This window comes from Cervus canadensis, chromosome X, assembly GCF_019320065.1.
Source record: "Cervus canadensis isolate Bull #8, Minnesota chromosome X, ASM1932006v1, whole genome shotgun sequence".
In the NCBI taxonomy this organism is placed as follows: domain Eukaryota; kingdom Metazoa; phylum Chordata; class Mammalia; order Artiodactyla; family Cervidae; genus Cervus; species Cervus canadensis.
This window is the reverse complement of record NC_057419.1, coordinates 98,784,748-98,811,421: the sequence shown is the minus strand read 5'-3', so window position 1 is coordinate 98,811,421 and position 26,674 is coordinate 98,784,748. Positions and strand designations below refer to the sequence as shown.

At 54.0% G+C, this 26,674-nt stretch overlaps 2 protein-coding genes and 3 pseudogenes across 9 annotated transcripts; 3 read left to right on the top strand and 2 right to left on the bottom strand.

The window, feature by feature from the left end:
• Positions 1–2,686: 2,686 nt before the first annotated feature.
• On the bottom strand, positions 2,687–4,113 carry LOC122434925 (annotated as a pseudogene).
• A 63-nt stretch (positions 4,114–4,176) lies between these two features.
• Positions 4,177–9,036, top strand: LOC122434930 (melanoma-associated antigen 8-like). Of its 8 annotated transcripts, none has more exons than XM_043458734.1 (3): positions 4,177–4,293; positions 7,369–7,447; positions 7,797–9,036. In XM_043458734.1, the coding sequence occupies exon 3, from the start codon at positions 7,817–7,819 to the stop codon at positions 8,579–8,581; it is 765 nt and encodes a 254-aa protein (XP_043314669.1). In that variant the 5' UTR covers positions 4,177–4,293; positions 7,369–7,447; positions 7,797–7,816; the 3' UTR covers positions 8,582–9,036. The 8 variants fall into 8 exon arrangements, with proteins under 8 accessions (XP_043314669.1, XP_043314664.1, XP_043314671.1 ...); XM_043458729.1 differs by lacking the exon at positions 4,177–4,293 and adding an exon at positions 6,306–6,588; XM_043458736.1 differs by lacking the exon at positions 4,177–4,293 and adding an exon at positions 6,306–6,619.
• A 1,864-nt stretch (positions 9,037–10,900) lies between these two features.
• Positions 10,901–13,220, bottom strand: LOC122434924 (annotated as a pseudogene).
• Positions 13,221–16,466: 3,246 nt separating this feature from the next.
• On the top strand, positions 16,467–18,147 carry LOC122434931 (melanoma-associated antigen 8-like). The gene is made up of 2 exons (XM_043458738.1): positions 16,467–16,559; positions 16,908–18,147. The coding sequence occupies exon 2, from the start codon at positions 16,928–16,930 to the stop codon at positions 17,690–17,692; it is 765 nt and encodes a 254-aa protein (XP_043314673.1). The 5' UTR covers positions 16,467–16,559; positions 16,908–16,927; the 3' UTR covers positions 17,693–18,147.
• Positions 18,148–19,549: 1,402 nt separating this feature from the next.
• On the top strand, positions 19,550–26,235 carry LOC122435666 (annotated as a pseudogene).
• Positions 26,236–26,674: the final 439 nt, after the last annotated feature.

Here is a 26,674-nt window from a genome sequence, read left to right as displayed (position 1 = left end):
TTTCCTGGGTGATTAAAGAAAGTAGCAGACAATCTGAGACCCCTGCTCACTGGCTCAGTTATTCCAAAGACGTGTACAGATTCTCTGCTCCGTGAAAGGCCATGTTAACAGTGGGGACACTAGGAGTAGCAGGACACCCCCACACTTACAGCAATGGTCGAGGAGCCGCAGTCACATGAGGTCTGTCTTGGGGGTGAGGGGAATCTCTGAGACGGATCATTGCTGTGAGGTGTCCTTTTGCTTCTTGGATAAACCCCAGAGAGATCTCTTTCTAGGGCAGGCAAGAAGGGGTCCTAGCTCTTGTCCCATAGCTGTTGACCACAGGGATGAAATAGATGTTTTCTATCCACCATCTGCTAGGAATCCTAGAGAAATGTGAATCTTGATCTTTGATATATGCCCAGTATTCCCTGTACTAGCCCTCTTGTCTCTGCCTTGGGAAGCTGATTAACAAGTACATTGAAATAACAGTTTCTTTGGTCATTTGGACTTTATGATTTTCACTTGTGAGCATGCTCTAGATTTCATTTGGATGAAATGAGTGAAGAGAAGCTGCAAAAGTGGACAGGACCTGCTGTGTGACTAGAATCCTGGGATCTTTGAGTGAGCTGTGCCCAGCTGGAGACACTGCTCTCCACCCTGAAACACACACAGACACTGAAATTGATATACATTCTCCAGGAGGAAAACACAGAACAGCAATTCTGAGTGGTTTTCTATTCCATTTCTAATTAAGCTGCCAATTCTCTGAGGTGTCCTGAAAACCAAACAGTTTCCAGAGGGGAGAGGGACAGAGTCTGAGATCCGAAGAGCATGAGAAATAAGTACTAGCCAGTAAAGATGCAACATCTGCCAGCATCCCTGGGTTCGGGTGGGTTCAGAAGTGTGGAGGCAGCAGAGACCCAGGTTAAGGCTGTGCCTGGCAGCAAAAGGCAGGAGCGACTTCCGGGCCTAAGGAGGTGGTGAGGTCACTGCAGTGGGGGTGTGGATGGGTGCAGGGGGCTAAAGGGGCAGCTATCCATGCTGAGTGCCAGAGAAAAAGGGGAACAGGTGATGTGATTCTGGTCACATATATGGCAGCTGCCAGATAGTCAGTGGATGCTTGGAAAAGCCCCGTGGCCTCAGTTCTTCTCCTGTGAAGCCAGCCGGTTTGAGGAGCCCACGTGTTGGGCTGCACTATTCGCCTGAGGGATGGGATGCAGCTGCCAGGGCCTGGCAGTCATGGCCTCTGTGATGTCGGGACAGGAATCTGTCACAGTGTTGCCCCAAGAGTGTCCTCCACTCTCCACTGTAGGAAGGGGTCGGCTACTTTGTGGTCCAGGGCTTGTCTGAGAATGTGCACCTCAATAGGATGTGGGATACCTAATCAGCCAAATAGGATGTTTCACAAATAAAACTAAGAAACTTTGCTACTTAGACCATAGTGGACCATAATGTTAGTAGCTCAGTCGTGTCGGACTGTTTGCCACTCCATGGACTGTAGTCTTCCGATCTCCTCTGTCCATGGAATTCTCCAGGCAAGAATACTGGAGTGGGTTGCCATGCCCTTCTTCAGGTGATCTCCCTGACCCATGAATCGATCCCATGTCTCCCACAGTGTAAGCGGAATCTTCATCATTTGAGCTCCTGGGCAAGCCCCATTTCCATAGAAAACCTGTTAAATTTGGGTATGAAGGAGTGTTCCAACAGGACCCAAGCTGCTCCAGGAAATAGAAGCAAGAGCCACTCTTTGCCTCTTCCCTAGCTGGTCTTCCATCCAAAACAGTACTTTCCTTTCTTGCAGCCCCAACTAAGGTCAAGTCCTTGATTACAATGGCCAATTACAATCAAGATAATAGAAAGCTATTTAAGACCGTGGGTTCTGGATCTCCGGGACCAGGAAAGAAAGGGTAGTTCCATGCATTTCTTGGGCACCACTTCAAGGGAGTGCGACCAAAGTTCTGCAGGATTCCTAGCAGATGTGGGGTAGAAAACACCTCCTTTGCCCCTGTGATCAACAGCAATGCGACAAGAGTCAGGACCCCTTCCTTCCTGCCCCAGAAAGAGATCTGTCTGGGCTTTGTCCGAGATGCAAAAGGCCACCTTACAGCCATGATCCATTTCAGAATTTGCCATCTCCCCGAAGAAACACTGTCTGCAAGTCTGAGGGCTGCTACCAGCCTGCCTCACCTCGACCACCTCCCACAGAAGGAACCCAGGGTCCTAAAGCCCCAAACCACCTTGGCTCAGGCACTGAAACTCGAGTGCTCCTCCTGGAGCTCCACCGCCCTACCTCGTGTTGCCTTGTTCAGTGCGACTAGGGGAGGTCTCTCCACCTTCCTTGTGTGACTGCGGCTCCTAGAACTTTGCTCTAGGTGCGGGGGTGTCCTGCTTCTCCTAGTGTCCCCACTCCTAACACCGCCTTTCCTGGAGAAGATACTCTGTAAAGGTCTTCAGAATATATGAGCTAGTGAACAGGGGCCTCAGATTTATTGCCAGCTGCTTCCTTAAATAACCCAGACAAACCCAAATAAAGATAATTTAGTTTTTGAGAATGACACACAAGAAGGACAGATGGATGAATTCATTGCAATTACTTTTATCGCATAATTCTTGCCGCATCAATATTAGTGCTTCCCTGGTGGCTCAGACGGTAAAGTGTCTGTCTACATTGGGAGACCCGTGTTCCATCCCTGGGTCATGATGATCCCCTGGAGAAAGAAATGACAGCCCACCCAAGTACTCTTGCCTGGAAAATCCCATGGACTGAGGAGCCTTGTTGGCCACAGTCCATGGGGTCGCGAAGAGTCGGACAGGACTGAGCGACTCCACCACTCCACCACAAGCTCACATTTCCGAAACGGATCTAATTCCATTTCCACTGTGTCCCATTCAGGGTCACAAAACAAAATGGAAGAGTTTCCAATCTCTCACAAAACAGCAAAACTCTTGTTCTTGAACTGTGTAAGCACAAACACATATTGATCAACCTCATTCTCCAAGCTAAGACACTGAACTTTATTTAGCCTTTTGCAAAAACAATCAAAGCTTGAAGATTTTCTAAGGAAAACAGATGAATCTCCATGTCATTGTAGAGAACAGGAGCCCACAGATGCTGTGCACTGGTTCCCCCAACTGGCCCGGGCCCTCACTTCTGAGAAGGTGACTACTCCCTCTTCAATCACAGAGGGAAGGATTACCCTGGCTGCTGCTCTGGCTCAGGCCCCCTATTCCTCCTCCCTCGCAGCCTCTGCAGACAGGAGTGGGGAGGCCCTCAAAGCCCTCTGTTAGACCCTGAGCACAGACACCGTGACTTGCCACTTGCTGGTCTCCACATAGGCCAGGGCGCCCCACAGGAACTCATAGCGAGCAGGGTGGCTGTCAGGCACCTGCTGGTATTCCAGGTATCCCTCCCGCAGCCACACTTGGGTCAGCAGCTCCCTGAGCTCCCCAAAGAGACAGGGCTCACTCCCAACACACACCCCCGTCCTGCTGAGTACTCCCAAGACTGCTTCCTCAGGGGTCAGGTCTTCACTCTGCATGATCAGGTTGAGGACCAGCACCAGGATGCCAGCCTTGGGCAGGGTGTGCCCACTGCTCAGCATCACATTGCAGGTGAGGCCCAGGGTAGGGACCATGATGTAGATGTGCTCCCTGGGGTCCAACTGCTTTACCTCCAGGCCAACGACAACCTGTAGGCACTCTGCAGCTTGACTGAAGACCACTAGGACATGCTCCTGGTTATTCCTGAGGACCTTCTTCAGCATTTCCGCCTGGGATGTCAGATGTTTGGCCAGATACTACAGGAGCAAGAACTTCATCAAGTTAGCCACTATCTCATTCAGAGCTTCATGGGGCAAGGCCTCCACAAGGGTGGAGCAGGAGACTGTGGGGGAGGAGGCTGAGGGTGATACAGCCTCCCCCGCTCAGCCCCAGAGAGCTGCACTTCCACAGGACCCTGGCCTCACCTGGGTCCTGAAGGTCTTCCTCGAGCTTGCTCAGCTCAGTCATCTTGACCATGAGCGTGATGCCTGGGATCAAACTACAGAGTGAGGCAGGAGTGAGGCATGGGGGCAAATGGGACAGATGAGGACCATGGGCCTGGATGGTGGATAGACGGGCTGTGAATGGCCTCACCTGAGAACCGCACCCTGGTTGGCCACAGGCCACTTGCAGCTCTCCTCTTGAAACGTGCTCTCAGACCACACAGGGACATGCCTCTGGAGTGGCCAGTCCCCTGGCTACCTGAAGAAGGAAGTGAGGTGGCTCCCCAGGGTGTGGTCAGCACAGCCCGAGATTTCTGGGACTGACAAGGTAAGGGGATTAGGCTCTTGTGGGGTCCCCTCTGTTCTGGGATGGGCAGCACTTGGTGTCCACTCAGGGCACCCTCATCACCTTGACTCCTGGCATTGCCTGGACCTCCTCTGTTCACTGACCTCAGGACACGGGCCTCAGATGTCTGCCTTCGCCTACTGCTTCCTACAGCTCCTGTGAGAAATGGAGGGGCACCTCAGTGGTATCCCGTGGCACAGCCCTTAGCATTCTCTGACAGTACAAAGGGTGCACACTGTGAGGGTCCCTCAGTTGTGTGGTGAGAGGTCCCTTCAGAGCTCCCCTTTAGTGCTTACATTTCCCCTGGCACAACCTGGTCCCTCCCCTCTGGGGGCCTGGAGGGAAACACAGAACAAGACCCGAGACTGGAAAGAAAGAGCTGAGGGGCCCCACATGCGGCCGCACCTGCCCAAGGTCTCCTGTGGGGCCTAGGCCAGGGAGGTGTTCGGTCCTCAGCTCCTCCTCATGTCCTGCCTTCCCTCCCAGCACTGACCACAGGGGCGGGGGTCTGCTCAGTCCTCCATTGCGGTTGAGGAGTCCAGCCTCTGCCAACCGGAAGCCTTCGGCTGTTCCTGAAATACCTCACCTCGCGAGGTCCCTAAGCCAGAGTTCAAGAAACTGCTCACCCCACTCTGCACCCTCCAAGATCCCCTTGCAAGGGCCAAGATCCTTCCCTGTTGGGGTCTAACTGCCTTAGTCCTGCCTTGCATGGGGTCTAGACTCCACACAAGACCTGCAAGTGTCCCATCCGCCATTTGGAGTTTCCCCTGCTTTCAAGAGGTCCCCAGTCTCTCTGCCAGGGTTATCAGGCAATGCGGCACGAGGTTACCCTGCCCAGGGACTACCAGGGTTCCCTCTGTTCTGAGATCTGGCTATTCTCAGTCCTCCCTCAGGGTCCTCACCTTGATTTCCAGGAGGACCTAGTCTCTGTACTCTCCCCACCATAGTCCCTACTCCTCACAACAAGTCCCCAGCCTCACAGAGCTGGATGTCAGGAACTCAGGACAGACCTAGTGTGTTCTTCTCACCCCGAGGGCTCCCAGGGCCGATGGCAGGGGCAGGGATCTGTGGGGTTCCATCCCTCTTATCTTGGGATCCCTAGAGTTTTCACTTGGGGTCCCTTCAGCCTTCCCTCAGAGACCTCAACTTATCTCCAGGTACGACTTCAGATTCTCTCCTCTCCCCTACTAACGCCCCAAACCTCATACCAGGAGCCCAGTCTTTCTGATATGCGGATGTCAGTAAGTCATCTCTCTATACTAGGACACCAGGCTGAAATCTGGATATTAGGAAGTCAGCCCCCTATCCCAGGTCCCCAGTCTCTCTGAGACCCAGTCAGGAAATCCAGCATACGTTCATCCACCCAATGTCCTCCCAGAGCCCACTCTGCTCTGGGGTCCAGGGTCCCCTCTGTCCTTCCTCAGTGTCCTCACCTTGACTCTCAAAAGAAAGAAGATCTTTCTCACTGCCCATCTGACGCCCTGACGCTTCTAACAATTGCCTAATGTTTCTGAGATACAGATGCGGAAGTCAGAAGAGGCTGCCAAGCGCTCATCCCACCACCAGGGTGGCCCAGGGCTGACAGTAGGGTCAGGAATCTGTGGGGTTCCTTAATCCTTCCTAAGGAATCTCATCTAGAGCCCTGGCATTCTGGGGATGCCCCTTGTGTTGACCAGAGGCGGGACCCTCACATCAAGTCTCAGGGCTCACAGAGGGTGGATGAGCACATGCTGCATTTCCTGACATCTGGGTCTCAGAGAAACTGGGGACCTGGGAAAGGGGGTGTAGCCTCAGGTGAGCAGAGGGAAGATCCCCAGCTCCTCCAGGGTTTCAATTTGAGGACACTGACGGACGATTGAGTGGACCCTGGGCCCAAATCAGAGGAGACCTCAGAAAAGCCTGGAGCTGCTGTTGGTCCTTGGCCGAACTGGGATACGATGAGCCCGAAGTGCATGGTCTCACTTCCTGACATCCGGGTCTCTGAGTGGGGACGTCACATATGGGGCGGGGCCTCGGGGGCCCGATTCCCAGGTCCTGCAGGGTTGAAGACCTTGAGGACCCTGAAGAGGGACTAGAGGACCCTGAACCCGTAATCAGAGGGGACCTCAGAGAAGCGAATCTCTGTTGGCAGTCCAGGGCAACCGTGGGGGCAGGATGAGTGCCACAGGCATGAGCTGTCTTCCTGACATCCGGGTCTTCAAGAGACTGGGGTCCTGCTATAAGGGGCGGGGCTTCAGTTGCGGAGAGGCGAGAATCCAGGTCGTGCGCGGAGGCAAGGTGAGGTTCCTGAAGGAGGACTGCGGGCACCCTGAGTGAGGACTGATGGAACCCCACAGATCCCCATCCCTGTAGTCGTCCCTGGGAGCCCTTGGGGTGAGAAGAGCACAGTAGGTCTGTCTGACTTCCTCACATGCGGGTCTCAGAGGGACTGGAGGCCTTGGGAAAGCGGCGGGGTGTCAAAATGGCAGAGGCGACAAACGCGAGTCCTGCCTGGAGTCCAGGCTCCATGCGAGGAAGGATTGAGGCGGTTCGACGCCAAGCTGGAGGGATCTTGGCCCTTGCAAGAGGGTCTTGGAGGGCCCAGAGTGGGGTGAGCAGGGTGAGCAGTTTCTTGACCGCTGGCTTAGGGAACTCGGGAGGTGAGGTTTTACGGGCAGAGGTGGAGGCTTCAGGTTGGCAGAGGCTGGACTCCCCAACCCCAAGGTTGGACTGAGCAAACCCCCGCCCCTGTGGCGAGTGCTTGGAGGCCAGGCAGGACGTGAGGAGGAGCTGAGGACCGAGCATCTCCCCAGCCTAGGACCCGCGCCAGGCCCTGGACAGGTGCGGCCGCATGTGGGGCCCCTCAGTGCTTTCTGTTCAGGCTTGTGTCTTGTTTTGAGTTTCCTTCTACTCCTCCAAAGGGGACCGTCCAGGTCATGCCAGGGGAAAGGTGAGCATTACAAGGTACCCACAACACAACTGGGTGTAATCCGAGTGTGCGTCCCCACCTAGCAGCACAGAAGGCCCAGGGCTGTGCCACAGTATAGCCCTTAGATGTCACCTCCATTTCTCTCACAGGAGCTCCAGGAACCGGGAGGCGAAGGCAGAGGTCTGAAGCCTGTGTCCTGAGTTCAGACAGGCAGTATCAGGAGTCAAGGTGAGAGGGTGACCTGAAGTGAACCAGAGGCTCCCTATCCCAGAACATAGCGGGGGCCCAGAAGGCCCCAATTCCTCACACTGTTTTGGACCCGGAAATCTCAGGCTGTACTGACCACACCCTGGGGAGCCACCTTCCTTCCTCCTTCGGGTAGCCAGGGGACTGGCCTCCCAGGAGGAGCTCTCCTGTGAGGTCGGAGAGAACCCCTCAAGGGGAGAGCTGTAAGTGGCCTGTGTCGTACCATCCAGGATGCATTTCTTAGCCCAGGTTGCTCACACCTCCTCTCTCCCAGAGGCCCTTGGTCCCCATCTGTACCTCTGCCTCACTTCCGTGTCTTGTTTCACCTCAGGCATTGTGCTCGTGGTTGAGATGAGTGAGCTCAGCAAACCCGAGGAAGACCTTCAGGACCCAGGCGAGGCCCAGGGCCCTATCGAGGTGCCGCTCTTGGAGGCTGAGGTGGGGGAGTCCGCATCCCACTTGGCCTCCTACTACCCAGCATCCTCCTCTGCTCCTATGGAGGCCTTGCCCCAGGAAATTCTGGATAGGATGATAGGTAAACTGATGAAGTTCCTGCTCCTCAAGTATCGAGCCAAGGAGCTGACCTCCCAGGCGGAAATGCTGAATAAGGTCCTCAGGGATAACCAGGAGCACTTCCCGGTGGTCTTCAGGGAAGTCTCAGTGTGCCTGCAGCTGGTCTTTGGCGTGGACGTGAAAGAGGTGGACCCAGCGGAGCACATCTACATCTTGGTCCCCATCCTGGGCCTCACTTGCGATGAGATGCTGAGCGATGGGGTGGGCCTGCCCAAGGCCGGCTTCCTGGTGCTGGTCCTCAGCATGATCATGCGGTTTGGAGACCCGGCCCCTGAGGAGGCGGTCTGGGGAGCACTCAGAAGGATGGGGGTGTATGTTGGGAGTGAGCAGTGTGTCTTTGGGGAGCTCAGGGAGCTTCTGACCCAAGTGTGGGTGCGGGAAGGATACCTGCGGTACCAGCAGGTGCCTGACAGCCACCCTGTTTGCTATGAGTTCCTGTGGGGTCCCCGGGCCTATGTGGAGACCAGCAAGTGGCAAGTCATGGCATTTATGCGCAGGGTCAACCAAAGGGCTTTGAGGACCTTCCCATTCCTGTCTGCATAAGATGCGAGGGAAGAGGAATAGGGGGCCTGAGACAGAGCAGCAGCCAGGTTGTTCCTTCTCTCTGTGGTTAAAGAGGGGGTAGTCAGCTTTCTAAACTGTGAGGGCCCAGGCTAGTTGGGGGAACCAGTTTGTAGCATCTTTTGGTTCCTGTTCTCTATGATGACGAGGGGATTCATCTCTGTTTTCTTTAGAAACTTTTCAAAGTTTGGTTTCAGAGTAGGCTAAAGAAACTTCAATATCTTAGCTTTGTGAATGATATTGATCCGAGTGTATCTGATGTTACACAGTTCAAAAGCAAGAGTTTTTGTAAGAGAGATGGGAAAGTCTTCCATTTTGTTTTGTGGTCCTGAACAGAATGCAATGGAATCGAAATTAGAAATGTTTTGAAAATGTGAACTTCTGTAGCAATAGTATTGTATGGAGAAGAGTTAGATAATAAAAGTAATCATAGTCAATTCATGCTTATGGCCTTCTTGTCTGTCATTCACAATAACTAAATGATCTCAGTTAATTGAATTTTCCTGGGTTATTAAAGAAAGTAGCAGACAATCTGAGAGCCCTGCTCATTGGCTCAGTTATTCCAAAGACGTGTACAGATTCTCTGCTCCGTGAAAGGCCATGTTAACAGTGGGGACACTAGGAGTAGCAGGACACCCCCACACTTACAGCAATGGTCGAGGAGCCACAGTCACCTGAGGTCTGTCTTGGGGGTGAGGGGAATCTCTGAAACGCATCATTGCTGTGAGGTGTCCTTTTGCTTCTTGGATAAACCCCAGAGAGATCTCTTTCTAGGGCAGGCAGGAAGGGGTCCAGGCTCTTGCCCCATAGCTGTTGACCACAGGGATGAAATAGGTGTGTTCTGTCCACCATCTGCTAGGAATCCTAGAGAAATGTGAATCTTGCTCTTTGATATATGCCCAGTAATCCCTGTACTAGCCCTCCTGTCTCTGCCTTGGGAAGCTGATTAACAAGTACATTGAAATAACAGTTTCTTTGGTCATCTGGACTTTATGATTTTCACTTGTGCGCATGCTCTAGATTTCATTTGGATGAAATGAGTGAAGAGAAGCTGCAAAAGTGGACAGGACCTGCTGTGTGACTAGAATCCTGGGATCTTTGAGTGAGCTGTGCCCAGCTGGAGACACTGCTCTCCACCCCGAAACACACACAGACACTGAAATTGATATACATTCTCCAGGAGGAAAACACAGAACAGCAATTCTGAGTGGTTTTCTATTCCATTTCTAATTAAGCTGCCAATTCTCTGAGGTGTCCTGAAAACCAAACAGTTTCCAGAGGGGAGAGGGACAGAGTCTGAGATCCGAAGAGCATGAGAAATAAGTACTAGCCAGTAAAGATGCAACATCTGCCAGCATCCCTGGGTTCGGGTGGGTTCAGAAGTGTGGAGGCAGCAGAGACCCAGGTTAAGGCTGTGCCTGGCAGCAAAAGGCAGGAGCGACTTCCGGGCCTAAGGAGGTGGTGAGGTCACTGCAGTGGGGGTGTGGATGGGTGCAGGGGGCTAAAGGGGCAGCTATCCATGCTGAGTGCCAGAGAAAAAGGGGAACAGGTGATGTGATTCTGGTCACATATATGGCAGCTGCCAGATAGTCAGTGGATGCTTGGAAAAGCCCCGTGGCCTCAGTTCTTCTCCTGTGAAGCCAGCCGGTTTGAGGAGCCCACGTGTTGGGCTGCACTATTCGCCTGAGGGATGGGATGCAGCTGCCAGGGCCTGGCGGTCATGGCCTCTGTGATGTCGGGACAGGAATCTGTCACAGTGTTGCCCCAAGAGTGTCCTCCACTCTCCACTGTAGGAAGGGGTCGGCTACTTTGTGGTCCAGGGCTTGTCTGAGAATGTGCACCTCAATAGGATGTGGGATACCTAATCAGCCAAATAGGATGTTTCACAAATAAAACTAAGAAACTTTGCTACTTAGACCATAGTGGACCATAATGTTAGTAGCTCAGTCGTGTCGGACTGTTTGCCACTCCATGGACTGTAGTCTTCCGATCCCCTCTGTCCATGGAATTCTCCAGGCAAGAATACTGGAGTGGGTTGCCATGCCCTTCTTCAGGTGATCTCCCTGACCCATGAATCGATCCCATGTCTCCCACAGTGTAAGCGGAATCTTCATCATTTGAGCTCCTGGGCAAGCCCCATTTCCATAGAAAACCTGTTAAATTTGGGTATGAAGGAGTGTTCCAACAGGACGCAAGCTGCTCCAGGAAATAGAAGCAAGAGCCACTCTTTGCCTCTGCCCTAGCTGGTCTTCCATCCAAAACAGTACTTTCCTTTCTTGCAGCCCCAACTAAGGTCAAGTCCTTGATTACAATGGCCAATTACAATCAAGATAATTGAAAGCTATTTAAGACCGTGGGTTCTGGATCTCCGGGACCAGGAAAGAAAGGGTAGTTCCATGCATTTCTTGGGCACCACTTCAAGGGAGTGCGACCAAAGTTCTGCAGGATTCCTAGCAGATGTGGGGTAGAAAACACCTCCTTTGCCCCTGTGATCAACAGCAATGCGACAAGAGTCAGGACCCCTTCCTTCCTGCCCCAGAAAGAGATCTGTCTGGGCTTTGTCCGAGATGCAAAAGGCCACCTTACAGCCATGATCCATTTCAGAATTTGCCATCTCCCCGAAGAAACACTGTCTGCAAGTCTGAGGGCTGCTACCAGCCTGCCTCACCTCGACCACCTCCCACAGAAGGAACCCAGGGTCCTAAAGCCCCAAACCACCTTGGCTCAGGCACTGAAACTCGAGTGCTCCTCCTGGAGCTCCACCGCCCTACCTCGTGTTGCCTTGTTCAGTGCGACTAGGGGAGGTCTCTCCACCTTCCTTGTGTGACTGCGGCTCCTAGAACTTTGCTCTAGGTGCGGGGGTGTCCTGCTTCTCCTAGTGTCCCCACTCCTAACACCGCCTTTCCTGGAGAAGATACTCTGTAAAGGTCTTCAGAATATATGAGCTAGTGAACAGGGGCCTCAGATTTATTGCCAGCTGCTTCCTTAAATAACCCAGACAAACCCAAATAAAGATAATTTAGTTTTTGAGAATGACACACAAGAAGGACAGATGGATGAATTCATTGCAATTACTTTTATCGCATAATTCTTGCCGCATCAATATTAGTGCTTCCCTGGTGGCTCAGACGGTAAAGTGTCTGTCTACATTGGGAGACCCGTGTTCCATCCCTGGGTCATGATGATCCCCTGGAGAAAGAAATGACAGCCCACCCAAGTACTCTTGCCTGGAAAATCCCATGGACTGAGGAGCCTTGTTGGCCACAGTCCATGGGGTCGCGAAGAGTCGGACAGGACTGAGCGACTCCACCACTCCACCACAAGCTCACATTTCCGAAACGGATCTAATTCCATTTCCACTGTGTCCCATTCAGGGTCACAAAACAAAATGGAAGAGTTTCCAATCTCTCACAAAACAGCAAAACTCTTGTTCTTGAACTGTGTAAGCACAAACACATATTGATCAACCTCATTCTCCAAGCTAAGACACTGAACTTTATTTAGCCTTTTGCAAAAACAATCAAAGCTTGAAGATTTTCTAAGGAAAACAGATGAATCTCCATGTCATTGTAGAGAACAGGAGCCCACAGATGCTGTGCACTGGTTCCCCCAACTGGCCCGGGCCCTCACTTCTGAGAAGGTGACTACTCCCTCTTCAATCACAGAGGGAAGGATTACCCTGGCTGCTGCTCTGGCTCAGGCCCCCTATTCCTCCTCCCTCGCAGCCTCTGCAGACAGGAGTGGGGAGGCCCTCAAAGCCCTCTGTTAGACCCTGAGCACAGACACCGTGACTTGCCACTTGCTGGTCTCTACATAGGCCAGGGTGCCCCACAGGAACTCATAGCGAGCAGGGTGGCTGTCAGGCACCTGCTGGTATTCCAGGTATCCCTCCCACACCCACACTTGGGTCAGCAGTTCCCTGAGCTCCCCAAAGAGACAGGGCTCACTCCCAACACACACCCCCGTCCTGCTGAGTACTCCCAAGACTGCTTCCTCAGGGGTCAGGTCTTCACTCTGCATGATCAGGTTGAGGAGCAGCACCAGGATGCCAGCCTTGGGCAGGGTGTGCCCACTGCTCAGCATCACATTGCAGGTGAGGCCCAGGGTAGGGACCATGATGTAGATGTGCTCCCTGGGGTCCAACTGCTTTACCTCCAGGCCAACGACAACCTGTAGGCACTCTGCAGCTTGACTGAAGACCACTAGGACATGCTCCTGGTTATTCCTGAGGACCTTCTTCAGCATTTCCGCCTGGGATGTCAGATGTTTGGCCAGATACTACAGGAGCAAGAACTTCATCAAGTTAGCCACTATCTCATTCAGAGCTTCATGGGGCAAGGCCTCCACAAGGGTGGAGCAGGAGACTGTGGGGGAGGAGGCTGAGGGTGATACAGCCTCCCCCGCTCAGCCCCAGAGAGCTGCACTTCCACAGGACCCTGGCCTCACCTGGGTCCTGAAGGTCTTCCTCGAGCTTGCTCAGCTCAGTCATCTTGACCATGAGCATGATGCCAGGGATCAAACTATAGAGTGAGGCGGGAGTGAGGCATGGGGGCAAATGGGACAGATGAGGACCATGGGCCTGGATGGTGGATAGACGGGCTGTGAATGGCCTCACCTGAGAACCGCACCCTGGTTGGCCACAGGCCACTTGCAGGTCTCCTCTTGAAAAGTGCTCTCAGACCACACAGGGACATGCCTCTGGAGTGGCCAGTCCCCTGGCTACCTGAAGAAGGAAGTGAGGTGGCTCCCCAGGGTGTGGTCAGCACAGCCCGAGATTTCTGGGACTGACAAGGTAAGGGGATTAGGCCCTTGTGGGGTCCCCTCTGTTCTGGGATGGGCAGCACTTGGTGTCCACTCAGGGCACCCTCATCACCTTGACTCCTGGCATTGCCTGGACCTCCTCTGTTCACTGACCTCAGGACACGGGCCTCAGATGTCTGCCTTCGCCTACTGCTTCCTACAGCTCCTGTGAGAAATGGAGGGGCACCTCAGTGGTATCCCGTGGCACAGCCCTTAGCATTCTCTGACAGTACAAGGGGTGCACACTGTGAGGGTCCCTCAGTTGTGTGGTGAGAGGTCCCTTCAGAGCTCCCCTTTAGTGCTTACATTTCCCCTGGCACAACCTGGTCCCTCCCCTCTGGGGGCCTGGAGGGAAACGCAGAACAAGACCCGAGACTGGAAAGAAAGCGCTGAGGGGCCCCACATGCGGCCGCACCTGCCCAAGGTCTCCTGTGGGGCCTAGGCCAGGGAGGTGTTCGGTCCTCAGCTCCTCCTCATGTCCTGCCTTCCCTCCCAGCACTGACCACAGGGGCGGGGGTCTGCTCAGTCCTCCATTGCGCTTGAGGAGTCCAGCCTCTGCCAACCGGAAGCCTTCGGCTGTTCCTGAAATACCTCACCTCGCGAGGTCCCTAAGCCAGAGTTCAAGAAACTGCTCACCCCACTCTGCACCCTCCAAGACCCCCTTGCAAGGGCCAAGATCCCTCCCTGTTGGGGTCTAACTGCCTTAGTCCTGCCTTGCATGGGGTCTAGACTCCACACAAGACCTGCAAGTGTCCCATCCGCCATTTGGAGTTTCCCCTGCTTTCAAGAGGTCCCCAGTCTCTCTGCCAGGGTTATCAGGCAATGCGGCACGAGGTTACCCTGCCCAGGGACTACCAGGGTTCCCTCTGTTCTGAGATCTGGCTATTCTCAGTCCTCCCTCAGGGTCCTCACCTTGATTTCCAGGAGGACCTAGTCTCTGTCCTCTCCCCACCATAGTCCCTGCTCCTCACACCAAGTCCCCAGCCTCACAGAGCTGGATGTCAGGAACTCAGGACAGACCTAGTGTGTTCTTCTCACCCCGAGGGCTCCCAGGGCCGATGGCAGGGGCAGGGATCTGTGGGGTTCCATCCCTCTTATCTTGGGATCCCTAGAGTTTTCACTTGGGGTCCCTTCAGCCTTCCCTCAGAGACCTCAACTTATCTCCAGGTACGACTTCAGATTCTCTCCTTTCCCCTACTAACGCCCCAAACCTCATACCAGGAGCCCAGTCTTTCTGATATGCGGATGTCACTAAGTCATCTCTCTATACTAGGACACCAGGCTGAAATCTGGATATTAGGAAGTCAGCCCCCTATCCCAGGTCCCCAGTCTCTCTGAGACCCAGTCAGGAAATCCAGCATACGTTCATCCACCCAATGTCCTCCCAGAGCCCACTCTGCTCTGGGGTCCAGGGTCCCCTCTGTCCTTCCTCAGTGTCCTCACCTTGACTCTCAAAAGAAAGAAGATCTTTCTCACTGCCCATCTGACGCCCTGACGCTTCTAACAATTGCCTAATGTTTCTGAGATACAGATGCGGAAGTCAGAAGAGGCTGCCAAGCGCTCATCCCACCACCAGGGTGGCCCAGGGCTGACAGTAGGGTCAGGAATCTGTGGGGTTCCTTAATCCTTCCTAAGGAATCTCATCTAGAGCCCTGGCATTCTGGGGATGCCCCTTGTGTTGACCAGAGGCGGGACCCTCACATCAAGTCTCAGGGCTCACAGAGGGTGGATGAGCACATGCTGCATTTCCTGACATCTGGGTCTCAGAGAAACTGGGGACCTGGGAAAGGGGGTGTAGCCTCAGGTGAGCAGAGGGAAGATCCCCAGCTCCTCCAGGGTTTCAATTTGAGGACACTGACGGACGATTGAGTGGACCCTGGACCCAAATCAGAGGAGACCTCAGAAAAGCCTGGAGCTGCTGTTGGTCCTTGGCCGAACTGGGATACGATGAGCCCGAAGTGCATGGTCTCACTTCCTGACATCCGGGTCTCTGAGTGGGGACGTCACATATGGGGCGGGGCCTCGGGGGCCCGATTCCCAGGTCCTGCAGGGTTGAAGACCTTGAGGACCCTGAAGAGGGACTAGAGGACCCTGAACCCGTAATCAGAGGGGACCTCAGAGAAGCGAATCTCTGTTGGCAGTCCAGGGCAACCGTGGGGGCAGGATGAGTGCCACAGGCATGAGCTGTCTTCCTGACATCCGGGTCTTCAAGAGACTGGGGTCCTGCTATAAGGGGCGGGGCTTCAGTTGCGGAGAGGCGAGAATCCAGGTCGTGCGCGGAGGCAAGGTGAGGTTCCTGAAGGAGGACTGCGGGCACCCTGAGTGAGGACTGATGGAACCCCACAGATCCCCATCCCTGTAGTCGTCCCTGGGAGCCCTTGGGGTGAGAAGAGCACAGTAGGTCTGTCTGACTTCCTCACATGCGGGTCTCAGAGGGACTGGAGGCCTTGGGAAAGCGGCGGGGTGTCAAAATGGCAGAGGCGACAAACGCGAGTCCTGCCTGGAGTCCAGGCTCCATGCGAGGAAGGATTGAGGCGGTTCGACGCCAAGCTGGAGGGATCTTGGCCCTTGCAAGAGGGTCTTGGAGGGCCCAGAGTGGGGTGAGCAGGGTGAGCAGTTTCTTGACCGCTGGCTTAGGGAACTCGGGAGGTGAGGTTTTACGGGCAGAGGTGGAGGCTTCAGGTTGGCAGAGGCTGGACTCCCCAACCCCAAGGTTGGACTGAGCAAACCCCCGCCCCTGTGGTGAGTGCTTGGAGGCCAGGCAGGACGTGAGGAGGAGCTGAGGACCGAGCATCTCCCCAGCCTAGGACCCGCGCCAGGCCCTGGACAGGTGCGGCCGCATGTGGGGCCCCTCAGTGCTTTCTGTTCAGGCTTGTGTCTTGTTTTGAGTTTCCTTCTACTCCTCCAAAAGGGACCGTCCAGGTCATGCCCGGGGACAGGTGAGAATTACAAGGTACCCACCACACAACTGGGTGTAGTCAGAGTGTCTGTCCCCAACTACAAACACAGAAGGCCCAGGGCTGTGCCACAGGACAGCCCTTAGATGTCACCTCCATTTCTCTCACAGGAGCTCCAGGAACCAGGAGACAAAGGCAGAGGTCTGAAGCCTGTGTCCTGAGTTCAGAGAGCAGAGGAGGTCCAGGCAGTATCAGGAGTCAAGGTGAGTGGGTGACCTGAAGTGAACAAGAGGCTCCCTATCCCAGAACAGAGGAGGTCCCCAGGACGCCCCAATACCTGCCACTTTGTTGGACCCGGAATCTCGGGCTGTGCTGACCACACCCTGAGGAGCCAACTCACTTCCTCCTTTGGGTAGCCAGGGGAATGGATTCCCAGGAAGAGCACTCCTGTGAGGTCTGAGAGCACCCCTCAAGGGGAGAGCTGTAAGTGGCTTGTGTCGTACCATCCAGGATGCATTTCTTAGCCCAGGTTGCTCACACCTCCTCTCTCCCAGAGGCCCTTGGTCCCCATCTGTACCTCTGCCTCACTTCCGTGTCTTGTTTCACCTCAGGCATTGTGCTCGTGGTTGAGATGAGTGAGCTCAGCAAACCCGAGGAAGACCTTCAGGACCCAGGCGAGGCCCAGGGCCCTATCGAGGTGCCGCTCTTGGAGGCTGAGGTGGGGGAGTCCGCATCCCACTTGGCCTCCTACTACCCAGCATCCTCCTCTGCTCCTATGGAGGCCTTGCCCCAGGAAATTCTGGATAGGATGATAGGTAAACTGATGAAGTTCCTGCTCCTCAAGTATCGAGCCAAGGAGCTGACCTCCCAGGCGGAAATGCTGAATAAGGTCCTCAGGGATAACCAGGAGCACTTCCCGGTGGTCTTCAGGGAAGTCTCAGTGTGCCTGCAGCTGGTCTTTGGCGTGGACGTGAAAGAGGTGGACCCAGCGGAGCACATCTACATCTTGGTCCCCATCCTGGGCCTCACTTGCGATGAGATGCTGAGCGATGGGGTGGGCCTGCCCAAGGCCGGCTTCCTGGTGCTGGTCCTCAGCATGATCATGCGGTTTGGAGACCCGGCCCCTGAGGAGGCGGTCTGGGGAGCACTCAGAAGGATGGGGGTGTATGTTGGGAGTGAGCAGTGTGTCTTTGGGGAGCTCAGGGAGCTTCTGACCCAAGTGTGGGTGCGGGAAGGATACCTGCGGTACCAGCAGGTGCCTGACAGCCACCCTGTTTGCTATGAGTTCCTGTGGGGTCCCCGGGCCTATGTGGAGACCAGCAAGTGGCAAGTCATGGCATTTATGCGCAGGGTCAACCAAAGGGCTTTGAGGACCTTCCCATTCCTGTCTGCATAAGATGCGAGGGAGGAGGAATAGGGGGCCTGAGACAGAGCAGCAGCCAGGTTGTTCCTTCTCTCTGTGGTTAAAGAGGGGGTAGTCAGCTTTCTAAACTGTGAGGGCCCGGGCTAGTTGGGGGAACCAGTTTGTAGCATCTTTTGGTTCCTGTTCTCTATGATGACGAGGGGATTCATCTCTGTTTTCTTTAGAAACTTTTCAAAGTTTGGTTTCAGAGTAGGCTAAAGAAACTTCAATATCTTAGCTTTGTGAATGATATTGATCCGAGTGTATCTGATGTTACACAGTTCAAAAACAAGAGTTTTTGTAAGAGAGATGGGAAAGTCTTCCATTTTGTTTTGTGGTCCTGAACAGAATGCAATGGAATCGAAATTAGAAATGTTTTGAAAATGTGAACTTCTGTAGCAATAGTATTGTATGGAGAAGAGTTAGATAATAAAAGTAATCATAGTCAATTCATGCTTATGGCCTTCTTGTCTGTCATTCACAATAACTAAATGATCTCAGTTAATTGAATTTTCCTGGGTTATTAAAGAAAGTAGCAGACAATCTGAGAGCCCTGCTCATTGGCTCAGTTATTCCAAAGACGTGTACAGATTCTTGACCACTGGATTAGGGATCAGCAGGTGAGGTTTTTCAGGCAGAGGGTGAAGGCTTCAGGTCGGCAGTGGCTGGACTCCTCAACCCCAATGGAGGACTGAGCAGACCCCCACCCCTGTGGTCAGTGCTGGGAGGCCAGGCAGGACATGAGGAGGAGCTGAGGACCGAGCATCTCCCCAGCCTCGGACCTGCAGGACCCCCTTGGCATGTGTGGCCGCATGTGTGGCCCCGCAGCGCTTTCTGTTCAGTCTCGGATCTTGTTCTGAGTTTCTCTGCAGGCCCCCAGAGGGGAGGGACCAGGTTGTGCCAGGGGAAAGGTAAGCACTACAAGGGAGCTCTGAGGGGACCTCTCACCACACAACTGTGGGGACCTCAGAGTGTCCACCCCTCGTACCGTCAGAGAATCCTCAGGGCTGTGCCACAGGATACCACCAAGGTGCCCCCTCCATTTCTCTCACAGGAGCTGCAGGAACTAGGACGTGAAGGCAGACGTCTGAGGCCCATGTCCTGAGGTCAGAGAGCAGAGGAGGTCCAGGCCGTGCCAGGAGTCAAGGTGACGAGGGTGCCCTGAGTGGACACCAAGTGCTGCCCATCCAAGAACAGAGGGGACCCCACAAGGGCCTAATCCCTTTTCCTTGTCAGTGCCAGAAATCTCGGGCTTTGCTGACCACACCCTGGGGAGACACCTCACTTCCTCCTTCAGGTAGTCAGGGAACTGGCCACTCCAGAGGCATGTCCCTGTGAGGTCTGAGAGCACTTTTCAAGAGGAGACCTGCAAGTGGCCTGTGGCCGCCCAGGGTGCAGTTCTCAGGTGAGGCCATTCACAGCCCGTCTATCAACCATCCAGGCCCATGGTCCTCATCTGTCCCATTCGCCCCCATGCCTCACTCCTTCCTCACTCTGTAGTTTGATCCCAGGCATCATGCTCGTGGTCGAGATGACTGAGCTGAGCAAGATCAAGGAAGACCTTCAGGACCCAGGTGAGGCCAGGGCCCTGTGGAGGTGCACCTCTCTGGGGCTGAGGCAGGGGAGGCTGCATCCCCTTCAGCCTCCTTGCCCATAGTCTCCTGCTCCACCCTTGTGGAGGCCTTGCCCCAGGAATCTCTGAATGAGATAGTGCCTAACTTGATGAAGTTCTTGCTCCTGTAGTATCTGGCCAAACAGCTGAAATCCCAGGTGGAAATGTTGAAGAATGTCCTCAGGGATAACCAGGAGCATGTCCTAGTGGTCTTCAGTCAAGCCTAAGAGTGCCTACAGATGGTTGTTGGTGTGGAGGTAAAGCAGTTGGACCCCGGGGAGCACATCTACATCATGGACCCCATGCTGGGCCTCACCTGCGATGTGATGCTGAGCAGTGGGCAGAGACTTCCCAAGGCTGGCCTCCTGGTGCTGGTCCTCAACCTGATCATGCAGAATGAAGTCCTGCCCCCTGAGGAAGCATCTTGGGAGCACTCAACAGCATGGGGCGGGGGGTGTGTTGGGAGTGAGCCCTGTCTCTTTGGGGAGCTCAGGGAGCTGCTGACTCAAGTGTGGGTGCAGGAGGGATCCCTGGAGTACCAGCAGGTGCCTGACAGCCACCCTGTTTGCTGAGTTCCTGTGGGGTCACTGGCCTATGTGGAGACCAGCAAGTGGCAAGTCATGGTGTCTGTGCTCAGCATCAAACAGAGGGCTTTGAGGGCCTCCCCACTCCTGTCTGCAGAGGCTGCAAGGGAGAAGGAATAGGAGACCTGAGCCAGAGCAGCAGCCAGGGTAATCCTTCCCTCTGTGATTGAAGAGGGAGTAGTCAGCCTTCTCAGAAGTGAGGGCCCGGGCCAGTTGGGGGAACCAGTGCACAACATCTTTGGGCTCCTGTTCTCTACAATGACATGGAGATTCATCTGTTTTCCTTAGAAAATCTTCAAGCTTTGATTGTTTTCCCAAAAGGCTAAAGTTCAGTGTCTTAGCTTGGAGAATGAGGTTGATCACTACGTGTTTCTGCTTACACAGTTCAAGAACAAGAGTTTTGCTGTTTTGTAAGAGATAGAAAACTCTTCCACTTTGTTTTGTGACCCTCAATGGGACACAATGGAATTGGAATTAGAACCGTTTCGGAAATGTGAGCTTGTGGTGAAGTGGTGGAGTCGCTCAGTCGTGTTCGACTCTTTGCGACCCCATGGACTGTAGCCCCCAAGGCTCCTCAGTCCATGGGATTTTTCAGGCAAGAGTATTGGAGTGGGTTGCCATTTCCTTCTCCAGGGGATCTTCCTGATCCAGGGATGGAACACGGGTCTCCCAATTGTAGACTGACACTTTACCATCTGAGCCACCAGGGAAGCACTAATATTGATGGGGCAAGTATTAGATGATAAAAATAATTGCAATGAATTCATCCATCTGTCCTTCTTGTGTGTCATTCTCAAAAACTAAATTATCTTTATTTGGGTTTGCCTGGGTTATTTAAGGAATTAGCAGACAATTAATCTGAGGCCCCTGTTCACTAGCTCATATATTCCAAAGACCTTTACAGAGTATCTACTCCAGGAAAGGCCATGACAGGAGTGGGGACACTAGGAGAAGCAGGACACCTCCACACCTAGAGCAAAGGTCTAGGAGCCGCAGTCACACAAGGAAGGTGGAGAGACCTCCCCTAGTCGCACTGAACAAGGCAACACGAGATAGGGTGGTGGGGCTCCAGGAGGAGCACTTGAGTTTCAGTGCCTGAGCCAAGGTGATTTGGGGCTTCTGTACACTGGGTTCCTTCTGTGGGAGGTGATCATCATGAGGCAGGCAGATGGCAGCCTTCAGACTTGCACACAATGTGTCTTCGGGGTGATGGCAAAGTCTGAAATGGATCATGGCTGTAAGGTGTCCTTTTGCATCTTGGATAAAGCCCAGAGAGATCTCTTTCTGGGGCAGGAAGGAAGGGGTCCTAACTCTTATCACATTGCTGTTGATCACAGGGGCAAAGGAGGTGTTTTCTGCCCCACATCTGCTAGGAATCCTGCAGAACTTTGATCGCACTCCCTTGAAGTGGTGCCCAAGAAATGCATGGAACTATCCTTTCTTTCCTGGCCCCGGAGATCCAGAACCCGCGGTGTAATTTAGCTTTCAATTATCTTGATTTTAATTGGCCATTGTAATCAAGGACTTAACCTTAGTTGGGGCTGCAATAAAGGAAAGTACTGTTTTGGATGGAAGACCAGCTAGGGCAGAGGCAAAGAGTGGCTCTTGCTTCTATTTCCTGGAGCACCTTGGGTCCTGTTGGAACACTCCTTCACACCCAAATTTAACAGGTCTTCTATGGAAATGGGGCTTGCCCAGTAAATCAAATGATGAAGATTCGGCTTGCATTGTGGGAGACCGGGGATCGATTGCTGGGTCAGGAAGATCGCCTGAAGAAGGGCATGGCAACCCACTCCAGTATTCTTGCCTGGAGAATTCCATGGACAGAGGAGATTGGAAGACTACAGTCCATGGAGTAGCAAACAGTCAGACATGACTGAGCTACTAACATTATGGTCCACTATGGTCTAAGTAGCAAAGTTTCTTAGTTTTATTTGTGAAACATCCTATTTGGCTGATTAGGTATTCCACATCCTATTGAGGTGCACATTCTCGTACAAGCCCTGGACCACAAAGCAGCCAACCCCTTCCCAACGTGGAGAGTGGAAGACAGTCTGGGGGCAACGTTGTGACAGATTCCTGCCCCGACATCACAGAGGCAATGGAGGCCAGGCCCTGGCAGCTGCATCCGGTCCTTCAGGCGCATCCTACAGCCCAACACATGGGCTCCTCAAACCGGCTGGCTTCACAGGAGAAGAACTGAGGCCACGGGGCTTGGGATCTTCCCAGGCCCACGTGCTACTGAGGGATGGGGTGTGCACAGAGCCCTGACCTCAATTCCTCTGGAGCCCCCACCCTTCCCACCCACCCCAGGTCACAGCCTGACCTTCCGACTTCTAACACCTTCCTCTTCTCAGTGCTACATGATGCCTATGAGGTGACAAAAAGCAGGCCCGCAGAAGGAAGGGGACGAGGAGAATCAGAAGCACTGTGGGGCTGCTCTGGGTTTGTTGAGAACTGATTCTGCCGGGGGCCAGCGTCTCTGTCCATTCCCAGCACCTCCCGCCTGAGTGTGGAGCCCTGTCCCTGCTGCTGCCATGGGGCTTCCTGCCCAACTGCACCTGCCAGGTTGACAAGCTCCTCACCGAGCAGGAGGGAGGGAGGGTCTTACCTTATGGCCCCGATGCCCACTGGGATAAGGCCTCTACAGGCGCCTCCTCTGATACGGGAGGGAAGGTAACACGACCCCCGAAGCTCCAGGTCTCCCCAGCCCCAGCGAGGGACGGGAGCAGCTGGAGGGTCTCTAGGCTGGGGACACCAGGACAGGGACGCCAAGCACAGGGGCAGGAGAGTGAGGCTGAGAAAGGCAGGCCTTGGACATCATGAAGGCTTGTGTGTGCACAACACGGGTGTCCTGAGCCAGAGCTGAAAAATCTCCTCAGTGACATGCAAACCCACTGCCTGGGCCCATGTGGTGCCTGGAGGAGGGGGACCAGAAAAGGCAGCTCCCTCAGGACCCAGGGATGAGGAGGGGCCCTGAGTAGGGTGGGGGTGTGAGCAGGAAAGCCGACAATAGCCAGGCTGCCCACAGATAGCACGGTTTTCAGTCCCCTTTGGAGAAGCCATCAGGGGCCCCCAATGAGGATCACAGCCTCCAGGGTCATGTCCCAGCCAGATGAACCACCCTGATGAATCCTTTATCAACCTGTTTATGAGCTCAAAGGCCAGGGAGCAAGCCCAAGTCATGGCCTGTGAGCTCCATTCCGGCTGCCAGTCCTCAGGCCAAGGGCCTATGGGAGAGCCTCTTCCACACCTTCTTAGCTCTCGCCTTTCAGACACCAGGCTGTGGCCCTCACACAGGGCAAATGACCCTGATGAGTGGCAGAACTAGGTGGACAATGCCCTAGGGTACTCGACACACGTACCTTTCCAAGGTGCTTGTCTGTCCCTACATGGTGAGTTTGAAGAACAGTGGCCCACAAAGGTCAGAGAACATGCACCTCCAAACCCACTGCCCCATCATCCATATGCAGTGAAGACCGGTGACTCTCACTCAGGTTTTGTCCAGTCCACCCCCGTACTCTCATGCATTTTCAAATACAGGTAGATGGGGGCTCCCTTTGGTCACTTCTAGCTCAGTAAGACAGACATGTCCCTGGGAGTGAGTGTGTGTAAAGAAGGCCCCTTGCAAAATGCCTAACCTGTGAGCCAACAAAATCATTCGATGTTCCTGCCATCTGGGTAAGGAGAACTGGTCCACAGTGGTGGTGGGGACAGGGGCATTGGCGGAGAAGATCAGAGCTGGCCTCGGAGAGGATCAGTGAGGTTCCTGCTTTCAACAGAACAGGCTGTATCTTGAGCCCCCAACCAAGTCCTTGAAATGGCAGGTAACCAGATATACCCAAGTTGGACATGGGAGGCCAGGACCGGGGATAGCAGAAGCCCAACCACCCAACTGTCCAAAGGAAAGAGAGCTTTCGAGGCAGCCTCCAGGGAGGCTGAATCTGAGTCTGAGACTCTGGGAAGATGATGGGAAAAGCATACACACAAATGTTCCCAAAGTGAGGACTCTAGGGCCAGGAGAGTGGTCTTTATGGGAATGAATGGAAACTGAAGACAACAGCCTGTGATCTGCAGCAGGATGCCATCTGGGGATGGGCAGAGCTCAGGAGGCTGCAAGTTGAGCAGATCGCTTCGCTGTGCCCTACCACACAGTGTCCTGGGGAGTCTGTCTCAGGTGCATGGGGAACAGTCAAGTGGAAAGTGTGGTCACTCCCACTGTGCCCGAGCACAGCCCTATACTGAGGAAAGCTCGACCTGGGGGGCAATCTGGGCAGGAAACAGGACTCTGACTTTGGGGCCGTCTGAGTGGGACCTGCCAACTGGCAGTACCAGTCACAAGAGACCAAAGCCAGAAGAGGGACAATGCCTGGGGATGGGTGGGGGGACCACCAACACAGGCTAGGCCAACCAGCCCACTATGGACCCCATCTTCTGGGAGGGACAGTCGCCAGGTCCCCATCTGATCCCTGGGGTCTGTCTTGCTGGTAGTTGAGCCACGACTCACCAGGGCCTGCCCCTTTAGCAGAAGGTAGCCACAGGCCTGCCCGTTTGTAGGGGAGGGGTGGAGCCAGGGGCATGGTGGTCAACCCATCCAGGGCTTGGCCCCCTGAAACAAGGCGCATGGCAGCAGATGGGAGCCTTTGCAGGCAACCTGAAACACACTTTTCTATACTTTCAAACAAGAGACAAGCTGGGGATCACATCTCTGTCTCCAGACCCCCTCTACCACACGGGGCCAGGGCTGCCTCTCCACATCACCTCTGTGACATCATGAAACAAGTAAGGAAGTGGACCACTTAATTGGCTGCCTGGCCCACCACCCAGATTCTAGAATCTCCAGACAGTATTTATTGGCCACTACCACCCTGCCCTGAGGCCCTTCTGCCCTGACCATTCACTGCTTGGGTAGAAAATGCTCCTGAACTACACTGGCTCCATGGATAGAGTTCCAATGAGGCATGTGCAGCCCCACTCACCCCATCCATTGATGGAGAGCCCACAGCAGGGCACCACCCTGATGTCACTCAGAACCAAATGTGGATTCAGAGGAGGCTTTGGAAAAGTGGTGGGACCAACCCAAGAACCCAGATCCCGGCTCCCAAGACAACCCACCCCACAGGGCCCGAACCCAGCATCAGCCAATGAGGAAGGGAACAATGCCATCCTTGGGCTGTCCTTCCCCAGGAAGCTCTGGATGAGCTTGGAGGATGTAGCCTTCACCTCTGTGCACCAGAATGACGAGGGAGACATGGTGGTAATTGAGGCAGATCTCTTCCAGATGGAGGTCCTCCAGCACAGAGGCATGGACAGGATCTTCAAGACAGCATCAAAAGTTTCATCCACAAACTGAACCTGCATGGGTTCAGTGAAATCCACCATTCGGGTAGCACTGCAAGGAAGAAGAGGATGATGGTAATGTAGAAAGCCCTTCTGGGGAGACTGGACTAGACAAGCTGAGTGCTGGATGGATTTCAATTTCCAGGAGAACTTTCTTCTCCTGAGAGTGTGGTTAAGGAAAAAGGAGAAAGCAGGCCTTGTCGTGTTCCAGGAATCCCCTTAGACAGGATCCACAGGGTGACTCCAGACTCTGAGAGGCCACTTGATTTCAGTGAGTGCCTATAACAACTGCCAGGAATGAGAAGACCTTGTTTCCATAGTTCTGCAAAGTCGGGACAGCGGTGGGAAGGAGGGTGGTGAGGAAAAGCTATTCTCCCCCACGATGGCTAAAGTGATTCATTTCCTTTCAGATCTATCACTACTCCAAGTTCCAGAGAGACAAGCCTCTCCTCCCGCAGAACATCTAGAGGAAATGCGACTCCAGAAGAACTGCTCAGCCTGCCCCCGGGACAACAGCAACCCCAAAGAGAAAGTAGCAAGCAGTGGTGACCAGATGCTCTCCTTGATTCCATCACTAGTGCACTGAAGAGGCTGACAAGTGGGTCCAGAAGGGAACCTCAACTGTTCCCGGAACCCTCGGCCAGCACTCATTTGTGTTCTGTGGCCTTTGGTTTATGGGCAGGAGGCCCAGGGGGCCCAGGTCAAGCCATCTCCTCAGCGAGCAGGGCTGCACCAGTAGAGAGGGTCCATCCAGCAATGCCATGTCTGTACCCCTGGTTACTGCTGGGAGGGACGACACAGGGGAACTGCCAGAGAACTCCCCAAGGTACCCAGATTATGGTTCGGCGATGATTTTGTACAACACCTATGATTCCATCGTGAGGGGAGCCATTTCAGTTGTAGCCCCAAACTAGGCCGCTGAGACAGAGGAAGAGCAGGAGGAGTCCTCAGATTACAAGTGTGCCCTCTGTGAGGAGTTTAAAGACAAGCCCAGTCCCTGATCTGCCAGATCCCCAGGGACACTCAAATGCATTCTTTTGTAATCAAAAATCTATTTTTGGCTCTATTAAGTACACCAAATCTTCACGGGAGTAAATAAAGAAGCAAATGAGAACTGTTAGTCTGTGTTCTTTCTGTCTGTCTATGCTATTCACAGGGCCCTGGCTGAGCCAGATGAGGCTGGAAGGCCACGCCCCACACAGGCCTCCGTCTGGTCCCCATGATCCCTTTTCATCTGAAGCAGCAGCATTTCACAGGTGCTGCCAAGAATGTGGCTCCTGAGCCATTCACTGAGGCCATCCCAGAATGGGCGGGTCCCTGGGACTTGCCTGTCGCACAGCAGAAGACCCAGTCCAGCTCCTGACATAAGGGTGTCACATTCCATGAGTCCTGCACCCTGAAACAGAAGGGGCTTCCTCCTGGGTCCCCCAGTGGTGCCAC

Excerpts from the sequence above, each read along its gene's own strand:
- LOC122434930 (XM_043458734.1), top strand. The coding sequence starts at position 7,817 with ATGAGTGAGCTCAGCAAACCCGAGGAAGACCTTCAGGACCCAGGCGAG.
- LOC122434931 (XM_043458738.1), top strand. The coding sequence starts at position 16,928 with ATGAGTGAGCTCAGCAAACCCGAGGAAGACCTTCAGGACCCAGGCGAG.